General features: G+C 36.8%; 1 protein-coding gene across 1 annotated transcript in view; it reads right to left on the reverse strand.

Annotated features, from left to right (window-relative positions):
* Positions 1-24,628, reverse strand: part of LOC115946490 (uncharacterized) — a 64,043-nt gene that overhangs the window by 16,590 nt on the left and 22,825 nt on the right. The window contains exons 11-16 of the mRNA XM_031048830.2: positions 23,965-24,071; positions 20,630-20,741; positions 14,433-14,532; positions 6,489-6,528; positions 5,455-5,506; positions 2,023-2,134 (exon numbers count right to left, since the gene is read on the reverse strand). Of these exons, the coding sequence (XP_030904690.2) occupies positions 2,023-2,134; positions 5,455-5,506; positions 6,489-6,528; positions 14,433-14,532; positions 20,630-20,741; positions 23,965-24,071 (523 nt within the window). The remainder of the gene's footprint in view (positions 1-2,022; positions 2,135-5,454; positions 5,507-6,488; positions 6,529-14,432; positions 14,533-20,629; positions 20,742-23,964; positions 24,072-24,628) is intronic.

Genomic DNA, 24,628 nt, shown 5'->3' on the forward strand with positions numbered 1-24,628 from the left:
GTTCAAGACAGTGTTCTGGTGTTCTCATTATTACCCTAATTGATTTATCTTTCAGGATCTGTTTATCAGGAAATTGTTTTCATTTAATAAACATCTTAAACAAATCTACATAAAGAATTCCCTTCAAAGCTAGGGCAAATGGTAAATTCAAATTCCACCCTTCCAGAACCACATCTAGCAGCATTTTTGAAATCCATTTTCACATATTTCTCTTATCTATTCAAAGACAACTAACAGTCCCTCACACTTGAGATAACCATGAAACTACTTCCCTCCTTAATAAATGCTGACAGAAAATGTTTTAGCAGAAGCTACTCCTTTTACAGTGTAACCCATTTGTCTATTTCTCATCCATGCTGTCCATGGCCTTAAGCCACAGAAGTAGGTAAGTATTTAGTCACATAAAGAAAACATTTCTATTTACAACTAAGGGCAAAAGTTTAGAGATCCTTCTCAGGCGAAAGAACCAGAGGAGCTCTGCTGTCTCTCAAAAAAGTGCAGATCGCTTGAATGAAGACTGAAAAATTCAGTACTTAAATGCTGGTGTCAGGCATCTTGGAAAGTCTTCTCCAATGATAAGAAGGCAATGGGAAGCCTAAGAGATTTTTGTTTCTCCAATATTTAGCATTGTAGTCACCTTAAGAAAAAAAAACAAACAAAACACCAGGACCTTTGCTACCCTCGTTACTAAACAGAACAAACTTGCACAGTTCAATGGTGCAAATCCCCCACTGCTCCCTACCTGGGAGCTCCCAGGTATCACAGTGATTCTGATGTGACCACTGATTTGCAATAGGCGCTTAGAGCTGAAAACACATTTCAGAGTTAAACTTATTCCTGTGCTATGCACAAGTCATCACATTGGAGATGTTTGAGTAAGTGGGGAAAATAAACTCATGCATGGCAACCAGGCATCCCGTCAGTGACTTTCAAATGGCATCACGCACAGTCATATGTGTATTCCAGTATTTCTCCCTGTGATGCAGAACATTCCCTACTAATTTATAATTAGTTTTTGCACTATTCTATTAACCAATTTTGAGAAATGCTACTCATCTGTATCTGGAATCCATAATAAATCTTACCATATTGGTATCTTCACATCAATAATTTTTTGAGTATACACAGACTTAAATACCTTAATTACTCCTTCAGCATCAGTATTATTGTTAGAACTATTTCTAACATGTAATATTTAGCTACGGTCACCTGACTTAGATTTTAAAATACCCATCTATAGCTTTAAATTAATTCTCTCATTTCTCTAGTGAGCAGGAGCAAGGTAATGAAGACTCTGCTAGGGCCGAAAGGGAAGTAAAAAGTGTGCTGTACATTAAGAAATACTGTATATAGTTCTGTCATTAGAAAGAATATAAGAATTTTCCAAGTGTCTAACTTCCAATAATCTGTAACCTAGCTTGTATGAACAACTCTGAACTCTTCCTTTTCACTGCTGACATCCTGACCCACTTCATTCAGCTCACTGGTTTGCCCTTCTCAAGTTTCTTTTTTTTCCTGCAGACAACTGTGTTAGACAAATCTAACTGCAACACAGGAATTACCATGCTGGATCATTAGCCTTGTGTGTTTTCTTTAAAAGTCACCAGTTCGAGGTTGATCCCATTCTTCTGTACTTTGTGAAGGCCGTTGCATGGAGAAGGACCAAGTTTTAATTATCTAACTGTTAAGCATTCCGTAAGTCTGTTCTCCATTCTGAACACATCTATTTTGATGTAAGGTAAACCTAACTAGTTCCAGGATTAACAAAGTAAGATTGCAGTATACTTTGAAACCATGTTTCAATTTAAAAGCATCATTCCAACCATCTTCAGTTGTGTCTAAGGCTTAGGCTTTTTGAATAACAACTTAAAAACCTGTTACAGTCTCAAACTCATTCTATACTGTGTGATACTAACATCTTTTGCTTAAGTATTTTACAATGGACATAAATATATAAAAAGGTAAAATATGTTTCACAGACAAAACCTAGCATGTGATTTTTCAGGACAAACATAAACATACCTTTCAATTCAGTGCTAATCTCAGGTGGACCAAATGAAACCAACTCATCTGATGTAAAGGTAAGATCCTCCTCAAATGTCTCAACATGCTGCCCATTTAGAAATAGGCTGACCTGGAAAAAAATACCCAATTTTCAAACCATCAAATTAGAAATTCAGTGAAACTTATAAATAAAGTATATTTCTAATTAAGTATTGCTCTGGCACATTTTCAGTAACAGCTTTACAGATAAGATTCTGTTGTTCTCTTTTAAAAAGTCACAATAACGGTAATGATCCATTATAAACATAAAAGGAACCTTCATGTAGGGCAAAAAGCATAAAAATCGAAGAAATGCTCTATCTAGTTGGGTATGTTTTAAAAGAAGACAGATTTTTTTCTTTCTGTCTTCCTCTACATACCACAGCACTGCACGGAATTTTGTGTCACAACTCTTGACAGTTGGATCCCAAAACCTGAAAGCTTCCAGCTCTTCCATGATATAAACCCCTTTTCTTCTTAATGTCACTGTCTGTATTAATGCTGGAATTCTGTCTGGATCCCTTATTCATCTTGAAATAATATATTAAAAAAAAAGAGAAAAGGTAATACTGGATATTTGGGGGTTATGTTGAGACAAAAATATGAAGTTAAAGAATGCATGCTGTGAACAGCAGGCATGATGAACTCTTCCTACCCCCTATCCCAAAGATATCTGAAAACATACATAGTCAAGTGTTTTATTTCATTAGCTGATTGAACTATTCACTTAAGATGTAAGCAAAGTTTCTCCGGATAAATCATACAGCACAATCACATAGAGGTATTAACTGCATCCATTTCATCTGTATTGGAGGACTTCCAGTACTTAAGTCAGACATACAATCAGGTTACACTGCCACAACAAAACTATACACCAACTTAGACGCAGCAGTTATCAGTGCTCAGTTGTCAGCAAATGCAAGATAATGCTACTCAGCCCTCTTTAAGATTGTTCTTAGAGAACAGCTAATAGTGACAAAGGCCTCCAATGGTTATGCAAGAAGAAGATTTAAAATTTATTTATTTATTCCTCCAGAAAAGTCGAATCAGTAGATTTGCCGGAATTCTTTTCCCTGTGGAAAAGTTTTAGGTTACTTTTTAAACATGAGAAACCACACATGGGAAATAACTACTGTAAAACCACTAGTGATCTGATAAAATTGGGACAATTGCATAAAAGCAGTGAGAACAACAAACAAGATATTGAAACCAATCTGACACCCAGAATGGTGTTATCAAACACAAAACAAAAGAACCCACTGTGGTAGTATTAACATATCTGCAAATCTCCTTATGGAGTACTTTTGGGTTTAGGTCAAATGCTGAACTAGAGCAAGTAGGCTCTTTGTACCTGAACTTCCAATCTAGAAAAGCAGTTAATTCATACCTCATGTACTCTCTAAAACCTCTAGCTAGGCCACTGCTGTTAATACATGGCTAAAACTTTGAATTAAGGACTTGAATCACTTACACCCCAATGTTATGTAACCTTTAATATTACTGCAGTATGACAGTGATGGTCACATAACAGTCTGTTAACAGTGTACCCATGCACTCATCAATTAGCTACATAGAGCAGAGATTTTGATTTTCTGTATGAAAAACAGTAGATGAGACACTACTCTCCTTCCCTGACAAATCAGATAACTATTTAAACTCAACAGCATTTTATGAAGTCTGGAACACAGTGATAACTAGTCAGGTCACATTTAATTTGATGAACAAAAGAATGATAGGCTAAACTTCCATTAAATTAATAGCTGCATGAGACTTGGCAAAGACAAGCCATTCATGTAAAGCAAATTACAACAATAGGTACTTGAACTTCTCTAATTGACAAGGTGAGGTGTTTCTGTTTAATGCTTTTTCACTATGCACTGTTTATGAACTTAGTTTTAATAACTAAATAGCATCTCCTCAGTAAAATGATTCTTAAGTTATTTCCCACTAACGCACAGTACTACTTGAAGAAAAATGCAAAGTCTGGACACATTCGTGCCAACCGCTGCATAGAAATGAAACAGTCTTTTCCTGAAATGCACAGAACACTTAAATTGTGATAATTGTTTTAAGTTTGGTTGGGGTTTTTTTTGTTTTTGGTTCATTGGGTTTTTTTGTTTTGGTTTTGTTTGTTGTTGTTGTTGTTGTTTGGTTTTGGGGGGTTGTTTGTTTGGTTTTGGGTTTTTTTTTTGAGGTGGGGATTTTTGTTGTTGGGGTTTTTTTCTTTAATCAACTGCTTTTTGCTTGTTCCTCCCCCACCCCCCCCACCTTTTCATTTGCTGCCTGTGCTGCTTTAGAACACTTCCCATTACCACCCTAAGCCTGTCACAAAACCTGTGGGGTCTGACGCAGACTAACACTCTGGCCTTTGGCCACTTTCTTGATAGTGAATTAGAGAGAAAGCTCTTACTGAGTGGGAAGCACCATTATCAGGATGCCTTGGCACAAGATGCATGCAACAGCTACAAGACTTAACAAAGGCATTGGAAAAAGAAAGGCACTTATGCAGTTTTGTCTGCAGCCTCCAAAGGATAAATTAAGTATCTGATGGCATTCAGAAAACCAGAAACCAATATTTATAAATCCAAACATTTTACATTTTCAGTAAAACCAGTTTCCTCATGTTTACCTTGAAGATTTCAATCAAGACAGGGGTATGTGCACAATGGCAAAGAGGTACAGCTCTAGCTCAATGTTCCACCTCACACTGTAATTTTTCACCTAGGACTGCCTAGTTATCTGAACCATAATTTCTCAGACTGAAAGGACCTACTGCTATGAAGTGAATAGGACCACAGGGATAGATCTTATTTACAGGCTCCTCCATCACACTCATCACAATAGTTGCACAGGCTTTCATCATTTTCCAGGTTTTGCAGTATAGGCAAGAGCAGAACTTACTACTCCTACTTCTATAGATAGGAAAAGGTCAAACTCTCTGTAGTAAAACCTATGTGAATTATAAGAGATTCACTGATTCTGCTTCCCTCCAACAGCAACACATACAAAATGCAGATACCCCAAAAAGTCAACAGATATGTCCAGGTTAACAAGATAAATGTTCAACTGTAAATACCCTCTTTAAATAGGGCCCTTTAACTCCCAAGAAATGTATAATTTTCATAAGCACTCTGCAAATGCAGTAAAAGTATTCAAACCTACAGTTCCAGGACCCTGAAAAGAGATGTTCAGTTTTGATGCAAGATACTTCACAATTCACAGCAACTAACATGCAAGGTTGCCAAGTTCAACTGCTGTAAAATGTTCTGTGTGAATAACATTAGTCTCTAGGAAAGTATTTAATAAAAGTTACCAGAATACTTTGCAGTTTTAGGACTTGAAGTCACCCAAAAAATGCCAATGTTGACAGAATCTCTCAAATTACTCCAAAAGAACAGAGTAGGCTCTTACCTGAACGCTGCTTTTAGGATAATAGAAGAAAAATGGCTTCAAAACTGGAGACCTAGACACACAAAACAACTAGCATAAATGCATTTAACCAGAAATTAATGATAATGTCAGACTGTACACCTGCAGACATTCATACACCAAACACTTCCATGTCATTATTAAGAAACAAAGATTTTGTTAAAAAACAAACACCAAGAAAATTTTATGGCAAGGAGTAGCCAAAGTACAGAAAACAGTTTCTTCACAAAGGATGCACTTCATGACACTGAAGTCTACTGCACATCACTGGCCCCACACTGATACCTAGGCTAGTTACACAGAGCTACTGGAAATGCATCTGTAGTTTCTACCTCAGTCTCCATATGCAAGACAGACATATTGAAGTATTCTCTTAGGGACAGGAAAGTTTTAGATGCCCTCATGAGTATGGAAAGGTGAGCGCATCAGTCACCAGCAGATTTTAGCCATACCTAGAAAATACTGAATTAAACCAGAATTTTTATTGTTGAAGGGTTTTCTTATTTTTAATACGCTCAACATTACTGTTCACCTTGCTCACACAATGGGTTCATGTTTTATGGGATGATCCAGGACATTTGACCTCACATTTCTAGGTGAAGTGAGCTGGTACAGACACAAATTTGCTGTGCCCACATTCCAAACTAACAGGTACAAGAGAAATCTCATCCAGAAATCTGCATGTATTAGCACGTGCTTGAGATACTGCTCTGCCATAAAGTCATATTTAAAGTTCTCCCTACAGCTCATCAAGCAAAGACAAGCATATTGTTATGAGCTGATCTGACACCTACTGAGAATTACTGAAGAACTCTCATTCAATATTTCAATAAAGAATTTCACTATTTGCACACTTATCTTGTAGTACTCACTATCAGTTTGTTACCAGTTACTAAGCACAGCGTGTAACACAGACTAGTTGCTTCTGTAGTTGGTGTTTCAAGGTAGGGAAGTTTGCGATGGTGAGTGGTAGGAACCATCGTACATTACAAGTTAATTATCAGGAGTTAACTTACACTCTGGGACGCCCTCCAACAATTCCAGTGAGGCCAGGTGCTGGAAATGGAAATTAAATTCACAAAAGAATGGTTAAAACCATCTTCAAAACACTAATGTAGCTTGAATCATTTCTATAAAGCACATCTAATAAATACTGTGAAATATCTAGCAAATCACATTTATTCTAATAACTAAAACTGAACATTTTATACAACAGTTAAAAAGGCAAAACATGCAAAAGGTACTATGACATCTAATAAAAAATAATTTATTTCAAAAGGTGCAAATTATAAACTAAATCTTAGGTTCTTATATTTGTGTATCAATACAAGTCAGGCAATACATTAGACAGAAAAAAGAGCTTAGCTTTGGTGGTTTTGTTGCTGTTGTTTTATTTAAAGACAGCAGAGAAACAATTCTGACCTGAACTATGCTGTGTTTTAACACTTGCTTGGTATGGCCTTGCTTATTAGATGAAATACTTCAGATTAACTTGCATCTTTAGCACTTTCAATGTCTACCTTTGCTTTTAAGGTGCTGGGTAGTGCAGATCCCATCCTCTCTCTTTAATACGCAGGTAATTTAGAAGTTTAAGTCACTAGCATGATCCCAGATTTGCAGTAAATCAGCACTGTGATTAGACTCTTGTTTATTCTCAGTATCAGGTTGCCAGGCTTTCCTACCATTAAACCCATCTACGCAGCTCTATCTCTGAAACAAGCATTTCTGATCTCCTCATCCTGAGCACAGCTTTTCACCCTTTTTTCTGGCATGGAGCATGCATAAAGCTTCATATAATATTGCAAGGGAAAGAAATGGAAGTGCATACACTGAATATTCATATAATATTGCAAGGGAAAGAAAGGGAAGTGCATACACTGAATCAGTCAAGGAATTAACAAGTGTGTCAATCAGTCCCTTAGAAACTAATGCTGTGGGAAGCTGCCCACACAGTATATTTACACAAATTAATCCTAGCTAAAATGGGATTACTGCTTCCTCCAGGTGTGAATCCTCTCTGTTTGTGCTCCAAACAGACTAAAAGCCATGTAACCTTGCTACTGTGGTACTAAGCTTACACTAATAACCTCTACATCTCAGCAGGCTCTTTTAGCTTGGAGTCAGTGTCTTGGTAATGTGGACACACAGCAGCAGCAGCATAGATGTACAACACAGCATAGGTTACAGAGTCTTGCCATATTCACATTCACTGGAAGTGATTTCCCTGAAACAGTGATTAGCAAGAGTTTTTTTTTTTAATTGAAGTTTTTGAAGGTGGGTGCTGTTACACAGTCCTTATCTTGATCACACTGCACTATAACCAGACACATTTGGAATCAACAAAACTAAAATTCAGCGCACATCTGAACGACTGATTCAGATAAGGTAACAGTAATAAATCTCGAGTCTTTTACCTAAAGTTAGTCCATAATAACTCTGTCAGCTTGGCCACCGTGCTAGTACAGTACTTGCACACTCTAAATAACACACAAAATAAACAGGCTTCACTGACTATACTTTTAGCCAGAGGCTGAAAAAAAACCAAATCAACCAACTGACGTCAAATAACAGCAACCTTTAGAAGGTGCTACAGTTGAGAACAACCAGAAGGGATTAGGGGTGTTAGTAGTAATTCCTCCTTTTCCCACAAAAAAGCCTATGATATTTTTTGTACAGAAAAAAAAAAGAATGCCTTCAACAAAACGAATCAAAAAAAACCCCAAGCCCAACAACGAAAGCCATAAACCACCTTCTTACCCAGCAGGTTCTGCTGCAAAATATGTGACAGTGGATAGAATGTGAAAGAATCCCTCATATTAGTGTTACACAACTTTAAATGATCCAGTGCAGATTCCCTATACATATTTCCTGTGCACTCGTTCAAGCATAAAACTGCTATTCCACATTAAAACCAACTGCACTTACTTTACTGAATTGTGTGCCTAATTTGTTTAAGGTTGCTGGGGGAGGAGGCTGGATATGGTAAGGTCATGTTGAAAGTATAGGTTCATAAAGTTAGTTAATTTAAATTATCTGCGGATTCTCACATGGCCCACTTCCTGCTAGGCAACTGAACTGCTCATTAAGGATTCCAGATTCTGTTCTGACACCAATTTCAACTTCCTGAAAGCTCTCACTTGCCTGCTCTCACACAATAGAAATTGGCTCCTACAACAAAGCAGTGCTCTAATCACAGACAAGAAAATCTAAGAGCAACCACTGCTGGCACCTCGTGGCTACAATAACCTTCTACTGCTGCTTGCTACTGCTAGTCTTTCAAAGTTCTCTAGTACAAGCTACTGTAACAACAGATCTGCCTCTTGAGGTACTAGATACCCCTGCACTTAAATGCAATTGCAGAGCAAAGCTATGCCTGAGCAACATCACAGTTGCAGTGTTATTAACTTCTGTATCTAAGCCACAGCTTATGTTAACAATAGCAAAATGGGAGAGCTTGTAAGTACAATTTATTTTTACTATATGCAATCCCTATTTAGGCTTCAGGCAAAGAAGATGAAGCAAATCTTAAATTGATGATGACTTAAAATCAATGGTTTACTTGTGTAAACCTAGAGAACACCACCTCACCTCAACCCAGGGCTCAGATCCCTATTACACTTTCCCAGTAAAACAAGTCAATAGAAGGTGAAGTGCAGCTTGGTAAGAATGGACTTGCCTCTGTTGCAAGACCTACTGGTAAGTTAACTGATCTCCTTAAATCAACAGTTGGCCCAAGACACCTTCTTTAACAAGATCTCCTCATGCTGTACTTTATGCTTACTTTGCACTGTAGAGCATCTGTCTGTGCAGATGCTCCCCCTGCCTCTTGTCTGGAACACTTTATCTACAATGACACAAACAATTTGACATACTTGTAGAGTATTAATCAGGCTGCAGTATCAAGTCAGTAAGATTATCAGCTAGATTGAAGCTGCTGATCTCCTTTCCCAGAAACTTTACATGACCACTGTTTGTTATCAGAGCTCTATTCATTAGTACCTCCAGGCAGATAGAAGTATTACTAGCACAGTGGCATCCTATCTGACCAGCCACCCTCTTGAACAAGTTGCTTCACTTCAAGTTGATGAACAACTTCACCACCACTATCTGTCAGATTCTTTGCCTCAGAATGGCACAAAACTGATTCACTACAAAATGGCTGAATGCTGGAGACCTTCTTTTCAATCCATTTATAGTTCCTTCATCTGTAGGTACAGAATTGTTCTGGTGTATTCTGGTGTAATCATCAAACTGAGTATGAAGCCATTTATTTTGCTTCAAGTGTTTGACCCAAAAGCCTACCATTTCTGAGAACATTTTCCTTTGCAGTGCCTGAGGACCCCCGCTGAGAACTACAAATTCTCCAGGTGGCTGGGCATGTAAAAGCCATGAGTCAGTACTGGGGATTATACCACTTGAATCCATTGCTTTCGTTAACCCCCAAGTATATGGCACTGCCCTGGGTTCGGGAGCAGGGGGGAAGAAGGGGGAGAGTGAGTGAGGAGCTGCACAGTTCTGAGTTAGAGGCTGGGCTTAAACCATGGCAAGCATGATTAAAGAAATGTCAGGCACTAAATCCATTAAATTCTTTCTAGGTAACAAAGCACTGGTACAGGACCCTTCCTCTGGATTCTGGGCTGGAAGGTTTGAACCTACACTGAATCTACAAAACAAAGAATTAATTTTTAGTTAGCAAGGGCTTCATTTTGGTTAATCTGCGCAATTCTTCATACAGTCTTATCCACCTTCATTTTATGACTCCTCCCTCTAGCCTACTTTTAGTCTTGCCCATTTTTGGGCCAATTACCTTATGGAAAACAGACTATCATCATCTGTGTGTACATGTATGTATTTTTATACGTGTTAGGTTTTTTCCTTTGTGTCATGATTTTTCCAGCGCATCTGCAAGACCCCAAATTTTAGGTACAAATTTTCTGTAGAAATCTGTATTTTTCAACAGAATAAACCATTATGCAATATATCAAAGAAAGATGCTAGACTACACAAAACATCTTGTAAAATGTTTTGGAGTAAAGAAGCATGAAAAGGCTCCGACCTGTTGAAATCAGAAATGCTTTAAGTACTTTAAATTTAACAGGTGACACTTCTTTCTTTGAAACTTCACAGAATTTCAAAATACAATGAAGTCTCCTGCTCACCAACTTATAGGTTTTGACCCCAAATGGTTTGGTCCTTATATTTCCAGTGACCAAACCAAAACACTATTAATATATTCACTGCATATTCTAAAGAGCTATATATATAAACCCCATCTATTTCTATATAAAAAGCAGACTTCAAAGACATCTACTTCTCGAGGTTTAAGTGATCAAACTAGACAAATCTGAAATCTCAGGTTTTACACTCAACAGTTCTTACAGTATAGTCAAGTAGAAGTACAAAATGCAGACAATCTGCTTTTACAGGGGTCAGTCATAATTCTTAATTATTCTATCTATGTCCTCTGAATACAGCAGATAAACTATCTTCAGCAATATTCTCAAAAACTGGGGACTGCAGTAAACTGTCAGAATGAGGACATTTCTTGAAGCATCTTCCAACACACTTAGGATATCAGTCATAATATTTACATATACTCAAGCACTTTAAAATCTCAAGTTGTATTAACCAGCTGTCATCTTAGTGTCAAACTCCGGTCATTTTAATGTGAAATAAGGGTCAACACATGACTTCAGCTATTATTAAAACATTTCTTAGCTACTGAACTCCTATTAAACTATACATGTCAGTTTCCCACAGCAAGGCTTTTCTTGAACCCCTGCTACACTACATTTTATTCAGAGTAAAATATCTGAATCAAAGAAGACAAAATGAATACACGACATCAACATAAGTTATTTACATGCTAACCATGTGGCTGACCGGACTGTGTATAATGAAGACATTATCCTTGAGTAGTACAAACCTGGTCTGTGATTGCTAGCTTTTATGAAGTGAAGGTGTATTTCCATAGTCTGGGCAATGCAGAATTGCACTGAACTCCCACTGGCTCCTACAGATTTAAAAATCTGAGTCTGTGTGTCCAGGATTTTTCACTGCCAAGTATAGAAAAGCTCACTTTATAGAACAAGAAAATAGCTGTGAAGACTGCAGATGCATTTGAAATCTTTTATTTTTTTTCAGGAAACCATACAGGCATAAAACCAAACTTGCTCATTGCTGTTTAAAAAAAAAAACCCCAAAAAAAGAAAGCTACTATCAACTGTCAAAGTATTGAGAAATAAACAGAAAGTATACCTTTACCAATCAAAAGTTAACAAACTCAGATATTAACTGTAATTGGATTAGTTGTGTCAGAATATATATATTTTTAATAGCTTGTACCCCCTTTTAAACTCCTCAGAACAACATAATCCAAATGAAAACTGACAAAGTATTGAAACTGGCAGACTAAATACCATGCTTAACAGAAGTTTACACTAAAAGCCTTCCATTCCAAACAGTAAATGATCAACAAATCACTCTCTAATATATGACATGTCCATATGCAGTAACTTCAAATACTTCTCTGGCCTTAAGAATCACATCTGCAGTTTTGGTAACATTTTAGAAAATGTTTGTACAAGCATGCCCATGTGCCCATTGGTCTTCAACAAAACACTGGGAATTTAAAAAGTATTAGAAAAAATATTAGGGAATAGCTATGAAAATCTGTCTTTCACTTCAGATTACAGATGCTTTTTAGAAGATGCCACCTTCCCAATCTTCTCTCTTGCAGGTCTAACCCCTTGCCTACATTGCAGAGCGCAAACACAACACATGCTTCAGCCCATTCCAACACATAGGTAGTATCCCTTTATCATTTCTTTCTGACACAGAATATGAGATTTCATAAGAAATAGGGAATTTCAAATCAGCACAATGCCTTGAGATGCCTTTCTACTCATTATCAGAAGACCTACCATAAATGGGGTGGTGGGGGATAATCAGCACTCTCAAGTTAGTGCTCTCCTTTTATGTAGCCTAAGTTTTATTACCCATTACATTTACACAAAAATGTATCAAAATATATTTTGGAAAAAAGCTGCAAAACAAGTAAAAATTCAGAAATACTGACATCAAGACTTTAAATTCACTAGAAGAGCTAAAAAGCACATCTCTGACACAAGACCTAACAACCGAAGTTTTAAATCTCTGCTGTGAAGCATGAGGAAGATCACCCCTCAACACAATTGTTGTAATATGCTTTTTAATCACAGGAAGAAAAAGAATCCCTTTCATCTTATTGTTGTTCCCTGCAGTGTCTGAAAAAGTATAACAAAAAATTACCTCAAAAATTTTGAGTCAAGTGATTTAAATTCAGCCTAATCAAAAGCCACCAAGCTAGGCTTTCAGTACTGGCTACTAAAAAAACTAATACCTTTTTTTGCATATAATTTGTAATTCTCATATTACGATCCTAATACCAAAACAGAACTGCTTACCAAACCTAGCTCAGGGCTCCACAAGTAACAACTGCTAAGCTGGAATGACCTCATCAAGAGTGACAGTGCTCCTGGATTTTATCTCAAGAAAGACGACTAGGCTTGGTGCTGCCTCTCTCAGATACATGAGTACTGGAAAATTCCCTAGACTAGAGCAGGAACAATTAGGACTCTCCACCCTTATTCTGAACCATCAAATCTTCTTTCTCTAGCCCTCTTCTCCTCTACTCCCCATTCCTAAATTTTAGCCAACCTGGTTCCCTTAAATACTGTCAGAGCTCTTCTCTAGCATTGCTTTCAGGAAAGCAGAACTGAGGACTCCAAATTCTTTTGTGGTTATGCTTCCTTCCACTATCTCAGGAAACCATCTGTAAAGCACAGTACTTTCCAATGTTACTAGACATTAGAAAGCTTAGTCGGTGGTGTTTACACAGCTTGAAGATTCTTTGATAAAAGGTACCATATATGAAACTTATTATCTGTACAACTGTCCACACACCACTTGCAGTCACAAACACCAACTGCAAGAAGAATAAAGTTAAAAACAATATTCCACAATCATTAGATACAGTCCAAGCAGATGACCAAAACTTTCCCTTTTTTTCCTCTTTTTATCTGGTACAGACCAGGTGATTGTTCTTTTGTTTCTTAAATGTCCAAAAAATAATGGAATTAAGTGTTCAAGTTCACGTGACATCACCCTGCAAGACAACAACTCCTCCTTTCTCCTTGCTGCTCATTAGGAAGGACTTGTAACTTTCCCCTGCTTTTCCTGTTTTTCAATAAATGACTACAGATATATGGTCTTTCCCATTGCTGCTCACTAGCACTCTTACTATGAAATTATTTCTTATTTATTTAATTATTATTATTTTTTAGAGAATAACTGCTACAATATATTCTAAAAAGTTTAAGCTGTTCCTCTACGAAACAAAACTAGCACCCTCACCATCATACATGCAGACTGCCAAACCTGATTCTACACTGTTTCATCATGAAAAGCCCTGATAATGTGAACGGAAAGCTTGCCAGCCACCTTAAGACACAGATGCCCACATCTTGCAGTAACGCGATCTCAGTGCTGTACCTATTCCACCCAACCCAAGTACTGCAGATTTTTTACTTTTTTCATTCTGTGAAGAATGATGGTGAAAGGGAAAACTGAAACCTGAACAAACCCAGCACTTTCAGAGTATGGACAATGTTGCACATTGGTGTAACTGTGGGCAGAAAAACAAAGACTACCGAAGGAAAAAAGGCAGGAAAGGACAGTAGCAGCAATGGAAGAATAGAGTATCAAGTGAACTAAAAGGTGGACTTCCAGAGATTTCCTTTTATCATTTTGCTAACGTCTACAGGTTGTATTTCTACACCAAACATAAATACCCTTTGAAAACTTACAATTTCACTATGCACAGTGCAATGAAAATGAACATGGCTAAGTTTTGGATGCTAGTCATGCTCGTGGAAAAGTAAAAAAGTAACTTTAAAATCCTTAGAAGACAATGTATTTACCCATGCCAGTTCCAGCTGGAGCAACTTCTCTGGAGAAGATTTCTACAGCTTCTTTTTGCTTATGGTGTACAGCAAGCCAAATAACAGCTTCTCGAGGACCCTGCTTCAAAACAGTAGACATTATATTAGCTTAGATGCAGAATGTCAGTTAAATTTACCAAACTGAAAAATAACTGCAGCTCAGCACTCAAGTTAGATTTAACTGAAATATTTAGTGCTCACTGCTACAAGCTACAACTTTCATTCAGTGACTTTTCATGCAGCATCACTATAATTTTCTGTTAACGTTTCATTATCTGTTTTTAATTTACTACCATGAAATCAGCTATTGGATACTTCAGACTGCTAGGACACTGTGCGGTTTCTCCACTGTTCTCAAAGAATCAAGTACTAGAACTAACAGTACTTTATAAGAAACTAAATACTTGGCTTCACTCAGTAGAACTGGCAAACAAACTCTCCTCTTAACTTGAAGTGCACTGAGAATACTTTAGGGTCAAATCAAGAGCCAGGATTACTTTTCTTAGCATCAAGAAGTAAGCAAATCTGCTCACAGAAAAGAATTCAAACCTAAACCTTAGGAGTTAAATAGGAAAATGTAACTTGTAAAAGCCACCACATTTCCAGAGAAAAGAGCAGACCTCCTCTGAAGGGAAACCCAACCAGTACTCTGTTCCCTACTCTGCAGTCAGCTAAGACACCCACCCTTGCAGACGAGCAGTCTCTCACTTAAGATTTTACTTCTTTATAAATCTCCTTTCTGCCACCATAAAATCTACCGTTGGAATTAATACACTGGCAAAAGCCTTAGAATGAACTTTAGGTCTCACTGAAGGCAAAGACTGTATTTATTTGAGAATCTGCATCCATCAGTAAGAACCACCTTTGGTCTGCCTTTGAATCTAAAAATATGAAGCCTGCTCACAATACAAGTTTGTCCTTAAGTGTCTCTTACTTGTCCCAAATCACAACCATTTCCATCATATGTATGAAATGGCTCTTCACAAGGCATCAAGATATACTCGTCAGTAGTTTCTCACACAAAACTACTTCAAGTATGGAGTTCTGCAGCAGAGTACTTCTCTCTGGTAGTCAGCTCTCGAAGTCAGCTTTTTTTTGTTAATGAACACAAAGAACTCTCTAATGATTCTTTGGTAACGTTACATGAAATTCTTGGCTTACTTAAATCAATGTAAAATACAAAGGAGTTTGACCACAAGATACTAGGGGATTTCTTCCAGTGTTTATGTTCTTTTTTTATATAAACAGGAAAGGATGTATTACATGAAGGCATGAAAAAAATGAAGAAAATACCAAAGTTTGGTTGGTTGGATTTTTTTTGCAGTTGTTTTATTCTACAATTCTACAGAGCTCAGAGCACTTCACACCTCTCTAAATGCCCTGGCTAAAGAGTTTTTGTAGATAAGGCAGCTGTTCTACCCAAAATGTAGAAGAGTAAAAAAAAATATAAAAAATTGAACATATAGCTACTTAGGGATACAGAAAAGGACATTCTCCTGGAAGAAAGGAACTATTGGGTTCTGGAAGATCCAATCCTTCAGATGTTTACTATACCAGGAACTGAATATACATGACTAAATAACCTGGTTTTAGTTTATTCCAACTTTTTCCTCACATACAATAATTTTAAAATAACATTTTCCTGCTAGTGTAAGATTTTTAATGGATTTTAGAAAAAAAAAAAAGCCTGTTTCTTTACAAAGGCAGAAACCAGTGACACTTCTGAAAGCATCAGAGACTAAGTACTCAGCACACAGGAAAACTATAGATGACGCTAGAATTCATCAGCATCAACTTCAAATTGTTGGGGATTAATGTACGAAGCAGAGGAGACACATTTTATGGTCAGATGAAAAGAACAGAGCCATGACTCCTTAAATGAGTCCTCTCACCTCTAGGCTAAGGAACAGCATAACCCTACACAGCACCAAATTTTTCATGACTTTACACTGAATAGACAGAGGAACCTTTCTTCATGCTAACAGCATCCTTTGTCTAATAGATAGGAACAGGAGAGAAAAAATGAACACCTTGAAGTTGTTATTATATGCAAGCAGTTGTTGTTTAATCACAAACTTAATTCAGTTCATCTAAAACCACATCTCAGCCTTCTTGCTGTATGTATGTTTTGATCTTTATTCACTACCCAAAGTCGAATGGGTGTCCCTGATTACAAGAGCTAGAAACCATGTCAAAAGCAATTCTAAAATTACTTTAACCAACTGTCAATTTACACAGATAGCAGTGAAGAGACTCGTATGCCTAACAAAATGGAAACACACTCCTTAGAATTCTAGTAAATCTAACAGTACCATAACAAAACAAAGGGTATTCCACCCCCCACTTCTCACTCCCAATTTTAATACTTGACTAAACATTTTGAACTTATGTTTTTTCCTAAGAAACTACATGCTGGATCTGAACTCCTAAATTGCCCATCTTTTAACCCATCTCCTAACTCTTACAATAATTCTTATTTTAACTGCCCACATTTCTGTAAAGCTGCGTTGTTTAAAAACACATAAACCAGATGTGAAATCCGAGTATTAACTTTAAAAACACTGATGACTTGTATATTAGTATAATTTTCCTCTCTGTATACAGCACATTTTTCTTAAAAGCAATACTGTTGAACATGTCAACATTCAAAATCTCAAGTCAATCTGAGGAATTTAAGTAACTTCAGCAATGTAGGAACATGGATGTATTTCCTGGTGGCAGCTGCTGAAATGGTATTTATCATAAATGTTGGAATACACTGCACTAAGTATTCTGGCTACTGTAAGAGTATCCCAAAGAGACTGTTACGTTAACATACTACCAAACCCTCCATTCTAGCTCAAATACATGACAAAATCCCAACACAAACAAGCTCCCTTATGCCAGCTTATATCAAGGCAGGAAAGCTTCCTGACTTTATAGCTGGTGATCAGTGAAAACCTAATGATAAAAAGCCTTCTTGATTCAGTAAGTTCTAAATATTCATAAATGTGAAAGATAATTTTTCTCTATTTCCTATTCTAGTGGCATATCCTCACAGAGGTACTCTGAGGTACTGTGATGATAAAGGTAATTGCTTTCATCTTGCTTAGGTACCCCTGTGTAGCTATACTCACAGGGAGATACACACAGTTCATTTCTCAGCCTCCAAGATCCCAGCCTGGAAAATACCTACCACACTACTATGATGCAGGAAATCCTGCAAAGTTGGCTCACATTTTTGTTAGCTTACTTCAATACTCATGTAGATAAACCCTAAAATAAAAGTTTAGCAGAGCCAATGAAGGAGAGGTTGCATTATTCCAGCAGAACATGTATCACAGAATGAGGTTGGAAAAGTTCGGCATGAATGCATCACTGAAAGGACAGAAATTTCCCTCTATGAATACAGAAATAGATGTCCTGATCAAGATAATATAAATAAGAAACCAATCAGGTTTCCAATTTAAAAGTTTCACTACATTCTCATAAAATTATTGCTACACAGAAAATATGCAGCCATGCCACATTCAACAAATGCATTTAATATTTCCAAGTATTTCCATTTAACAGTCTACCACAAGATTAAATTACTACAAATAATACTTAATAGGAAATACTCTTGCAAAAAACATAATTATGCACTCACATCTGCTTCCTTGTTCTAAACTAACAGGTTTTCTTCCTTGCCCACAGATCCAAAATACAGTGGTCTGTGAAAATAATAAGCTGATTCCTGTTTTGAGTGAATGAATCCAGATATACAGACTATTTTAAAGTCATTTACCTTACAGTATCGTAATTAAAAAATAGAAAAAAAGTCTTAAGATGTGTTTGCAACACATTTACAGTGTGTCATAACCTGGTTAATAAACAGTAGAAGATGAGAATATACAGCACAGTTTTTAATATACCAAACTCTTAATACCTGATGTACTATTAATAGGTAATTAATCTTTCACATGAAACATCCAGTATCTCTAAACGATAAACTCACTGATGCTGTGACACTATCATAACCCCCTTCTTCCTCCACCACAGAAAGCAATCAAGCAGGAGATACTAAAAATTAAGCTACTCAGTGGTGATTCATGTCCCTTTGTTTCTTATGATGGGCTGCTGCTGTTAAAGCAAGCTATTGGAATGGCAAACAACCACCACATAAAGAGGTGAGGAAGACCGAGAAAGGAGAAGAGGCAAGCATTTCTTCATTTCTCAGGATACTTTGTGTTGTCAGCACAGTCAAGACTCCACACAGCAGCTCAGACTACAGCATACAGGCCTACATAAGACAGGATGTATGGCGCTTTTACATCTGCAAAGGCAAACATTTGCACCCAGTTTGACAGACCTGTAAGAGGATTAGTCAAAGTCACACCAGCCATCTACACTGAGCTCCAATTGTTGTCCAACTTATCCTGTCTTGGTATTCATATACGTATTTACTTCTCTCTAAATTTAGATGTTAGAACCTTCAAAGCAAGAACTGTTTCCCTACTGTGTTAATATACTGCCTAACACAACATGGCTCTGGTTTTGAGCACTGTTATTTGCAACCCAAATAACTATGTCTAATTTGAATGGAAAGACACAGTTGGAAAGAGCACTTAACCAACTACATTATTTCTACATGAAACCCCACAAGGCAAATGTTTTCCTTAGGATTCCATGACTTTGCATTTTAAATGGAAAAGCAAATGGCACTCCCCACCCCTTCTACTATGGCTGCTTTCCAGATGAAAACTCTGGTTAGTTTCTTCTGAACTTTTGGAGGAACCGAGTAAAGGGGAAAGGCAATAGCATGATTTCCTGCATTCCAGCCTTAGCTCTCACATACTATTTCAGGCATGTATTGGAAGCACATATAATGGAGATAACACTCTATTTTTAATGTAAGACCTGGGAGTTGAGGCTGAAAATACAGAAAATAATTACAGTTACTCAATTTCATTTGGAACATTCGTATAATGTACTCTTAACAAGACAGAATGAACAGTAAGGGAGAAAAAAAATGCTCTTTTTCAAATCATTATTCACTCTATAGAATGAGACAGAAAACTTTCTATGTAACATTAAGGAATGTATTACAGTAGATAACCATAAGGAGCTGGTATGAACAGAATACAGACAAGTTCAACATCTGGAACACTTGGTTCCTATGTTTCAAAACTTTGATTCTGCAATCTCAGCAACATGGGTCACATTGCAGGGTTTATGGCCCTGAAAGGAAAAAGACCACATTATAAAGCTCATTTCTTACGAAGCAACTCTTGCTCCTGTGCAGAATGAAATGGAAGCTGAAGCACTGAAATGAGCAGCTACAGGTGTAACTTGCCCAATTTCTAAGAACACTAGTAAGATGTTTGCTGTCTTTCTCCACATCATGTTCTTGTTTCCTATACATACAAACTGTCAGCTATTTTAAGTGTCAGCACTCCTAAGATCAACCTCAGAGCTGAGTTTTGCCACATATACCTTAAGAGTGTTGCAAGACTGCCACTGTCAAAGAAGAAATAAATGCTGCTGTTCTGGAAAACACTAAACTGTCCAAATACTTAAAGTGCATATAAGTGAGGACAAGATTTACAGTCTTTCCCTCAAAAAAAAAAACCCAAACCCAAAACCACCACCACCAACAACAAAAAAATCCCTACTTTCATATTCTAGATTTGGAAAACAGACCATGGCATATCACAGCTGCAATGGCTATGGCCATCATTCATATTCTTACATATGCATTTATTAAGTCACAAACTACAATGTAGAATTATATAGTTGATGATTGTTCCACAAATAGTACTCACAGAAAGTTTTAAATTTGCAGAGGTAACAGTAATTCTGCCATTTCCTGACTCTTCAATCTTTATAATGTGGTCTTTTAGTTACATCTAATGCAATTCAAGTCTACATCATGAGAACTTTTATAAGAAGATATTTCTTTAGATGAACAACATTAGAACAGACTACAACAACATTTTTGTAAGATTTCATATCAGTGCTTTTGGAAGATCCAATACTGCAAAGACCTTGTCAGTGTTAATTTTATACACTAAGTAGCGACACTGAATTCTTTGCAAGATGATGGGGTGAAAGTCCCAAGATGATAGTGACTTCCTTTAAAGCTGTGGAAAAGATTACAATATGGAGAGATTAAGAGAGGTCAGTAAAAGTTTAAGAACACTCCACTGAATACTTACACCATCTATACTCCTTCTAGCATGAGGTCCATATGTATCTTCAGACCCTAAAACCTGTATGTTAACTGCACTGTAATCTTCATACCCAAGCTGACTGAAAATAAGACGAGTCCTGCAACAAATGATTTTTATTAGTAAACTTCCTGATAAGGTAAAGAAGTCCTGTGTGGTCTACAGGAGTTAGCTTTGTCATATAAGCTGGACTATGAATACTTGACACTAAGCAAACATATCTGAATACTACAAATCAAGCAATTACTGACAAGGAAGTCATGCCTCTGAATTTATCCCCAGGTTTCGAACTGAGCCTTTTGTTTATTCACATTGTTTGAAAGATGACAGGCAAAGACAAATAAATGGGTTTCAGCTCTTATCTTTAAAACAAAGCTTGAAATGTAATTACAGATATGCAGTCTTCCTGGTTTTCATACTGGTAATTCAGTTTTTAGCTCTGTTTATGCTACAAGGCATTACAAACTACCAGTAAATACATGGAAGTATCTTGTTACATCACAGGCACCAATGAATCAACAAAAAAGTCAAACTGAAGAAGGAACTTCTGTTCAAACTTTAAAGATATTTACTTGAGATTCCTGAACATACAGCTCAAATGCCAAAATGTAGGTCAAGTTTTTAAACAGAACATTTCTTTATTACTTGTGCCTTTCCAATCTGGCACTGAAACTCACTCTTTCTGTAAGGTTATTTCCACCGAAAGAACATTGTGTGAAGAGTGCCAAGTTTGTCCGATCATGATTAATAATGGGGATGAATATTACCTTTTTACACCAGGAAAACACACGCTTCTTTAAGAGAGCCAAGAATTTTTTGACAAATACTAAATTTGAGTTAAACAGACTGTTTGCTACAACTATTAGAAAAAACAGCCCAACACTCAAGCACTAAAACTGAAAATGTTCGCTACAGTTTTAAAAGTATAATCAATTGAAGTCCAAATCCTGCCCCCACCCCCAAAAAAGAAATAAAAAAAAACCCACAGTAAAAAAGTTAGAAAAAAGTTTTAAAAGAATCCAACCATTAAAATCAGTCCAACATCTTGCAGATTGGAAAAGTAAGCTAAATGCTGAAGCACTTAAACTGATCTCCCAGTAACCTTGGTCTGGTGCCCTTCTAGATGTATAAAAGATTTTGTCAGTTGAAACATTGGAATTATGTTAGGATGAGAAAAATATTTTGCATCAGTGAAACATTTCAAAGACACTTTTAAATCATCAACATTGCAAATATTAGCAGTATAGACTACCTAAATAGAAAAACATAATTTTCTAATTGTTGCAATGAGATGAAGGTGGTCCACACACCAGATAAGGTGACCATCTTTACGACTACAGAAAGACAGACACTTGATTTAAGGTACCTAAATTTGCAAACCATGTCTAGTAAGTTATTTTAAGTTACTTAGCTACAAACATTACCTTTAGAGACCCCAGAGTTCAAAATACATTCTGTGGGTAACCTTTAGCCTTTTCACGTGTCTTGGTAATGCAAGAGGGTGCCATCAAAAATAAAAGGACACCAAAGACTACTCCAAAAAGACTTCTTCACATACATACTGCCAAATTATTCCTACTTTTGAAAATTAATAAACAAATAAAGTACAAACATGCAAAAAAGAAACAAAAGGCGTCATATTACAAACTGCCAAAACTGCTTGATGACTTAGGCTGCCAACTAGATTGACCTATATGATTAAAGCACCTCGAATTTGTGCACTGTATTCTGTACTCATTGCCATTAGACTACTGGACAGAGTTTAACCTGTAATGGACTGGAAGCTGGCTAGCTGACAGATCATGTCCTTACAGAATTCTCTTGGAACAGGAAGTAGTGGAAAGACAAAGCTATAACTTCAGAAGAGATGTAGCTGCTGGTAGAACATTCTCTGAAGGTAATCAGAATAGCTTAACTCTTATTCTATGTCTGGGTTGACACAGACAACTCTTTCAAAGATGCTGAATAAATTATTTCACACATTAAGTTGTTAAGACTGTTTGAGATGGAGAACATATTATGGGTAATACAGTTGTGATTTTTAACACACAGAACAAACCACAGCTGCTGCAGGCATGCCTCATGGGCTAGAGGCCACTTAGCAAGCCAGCTAACCAGTATTTGGCTATCTCCCCTCAGCCTTCATCTGAGGATTACTCAGAACAGCACAGTAAGCAGGCTGAATTTATTTTCTAATGGAGAAAATAACTACAGGCATTAACCCCCACAAGCTGCTTCCATCAGCAGTCTGGTCTGAAATACTGTGTAAGAGCAAACACAAAAGGGACAATATACCCCCTTTTTTCCCTTTTTTTGTTCTGTTTTGTTGGGTTTTTGTCGGTTTTGTTCTTGGGTTGTGGGTTTGATTTTTTTTTATTCCTTGGTGACTCTAGAGGCCCCTTCGTATTTAACACCTCTTGAAAGGCTTTTTCTTTCACTGATTTTCTCAGTAGCTCTTGGACACATACACTTATCCACACAACTCCTAAGAAAGCGTTCTGTAACTTCATTACACATCCTGCAACTGCCTGCTGTCATCTGCTATGTATCTCAAGTGAAATCACATAGCTCCTCCTTCACCACAGTACATGGGCACATAAGCAGTAAGTCACACCTTGCATTTCTGACAGGTGTCTATCCTAGTGTACTTGCTGCATAGGCCTGTAATAGGATATAATAGGGAGTTTTATAAAACATGGCACAAAGAGATTGATCTCACAACTAGAAAGGTTGGAACTATTGGAGTAAATGCTCAATCACTTCCATGAGGATATGGAATTGTATTTAAGAGGAATCCGTCTTAACCCAAGGAACAATATGACTAGAGGTTTATCAGTCTGTCTTACAACTGTAAAATTGTTTGAGCAAACAAAACCACTAGTCAAATTTTACCAGGTACTAAGAATTTTGTTTTAAACACAAAGTGCCTACATTTCATAGTACTAAGATTTTTAATCAACAAGTTCAGTGAAAATCAATGAAGAACAGCTTCATAAGGGTTGCTCTCTGGCACTGAATACATTTTAATCTGAAGCACAGTTTTTCCATCATTAATTTCAGATTCTCTTCACTGTCCAGCCATTTATTTTCAACATTACGTGAGACCTTTCTTTCTCTGTCAAATGTAGCCGAAGTGTAGTTACACACTAAAAACACATTTCCTAAACAGGCTAGTTAAGTCTTGAAACGTCCTCTGAACTGCAAGATTATAATCTTTTAGGGTTCTTACAAGGTTAATATGGTTGGCATTGTACATTACAGTTCTATTTTCATTATCTCTGAAAAGAAAAAGCCCAAACCCCTTTCAAGACTCAAATACTAACCTCTGCAGAATACCTTCTGCAGTGCGTTTTCCTTTTTGTATTGCTTTTGGACCTCCCACTGGACAGACAGCAGTAGCTCGGAAGCCATCAAGGTAAGTGGCATTTACCTGATGATAAAGGGATTATAAAATTACATGGGATTCAGTACTGATATGCTATTACTGCTCTCTGACAATCATCCACACATAAAGCAGAAGCAGAATAGAAAGCAACCATCACCATCACCATCACCACACAAATTTACTCTTATTATTTAAAATTCAGAATTGTATTGGAGGAAGAGTCAAATGTGCAAAATTCTGGAACTTGGAATCACTTCTCATTGTTATCCTTAAATTTTCCTGTGTTTATCACTTTTATTATGTAGAATACATTCTAATGTTGAAAAGCTGAATATTCTATGACAGTAAAATAGATCAGATGTAAGTTTCCCAGAAGTACTGAAGTATATATGGAAAAATACCACATACATATGAACACACAAAAGAACAGGCTATGCAGTGCAAATACTGAATTAATAGGCATCTTACTAGACTTCCAATGCTATGGCTGCTAAACAGAGCTCTAATACAGTGAAAGAAATTGCCATAATGCATGGCCATAAATGGTAAAAAAAAACCAACCCAAACCCAAACACTTTTTAAAACTAAACATCTTTTAGAAA

Source organism: Melopsittacus undulatus, chromosome 7 (genome assembly GCF_012275295.1).
Source record: "Melopsittacus undulatus isolate bMelUnd1 chromosome 7, bMelUnd1.mat.Z, whole genome shotgun sequence".
Taxonomy (NCBI): domain Eukaryota; kingdom Metazoa; phylum Chordata; class Aves; order Psittaciformes; family Psittaculidae; genus Melopsittacus; species Melopsittacus undulatus.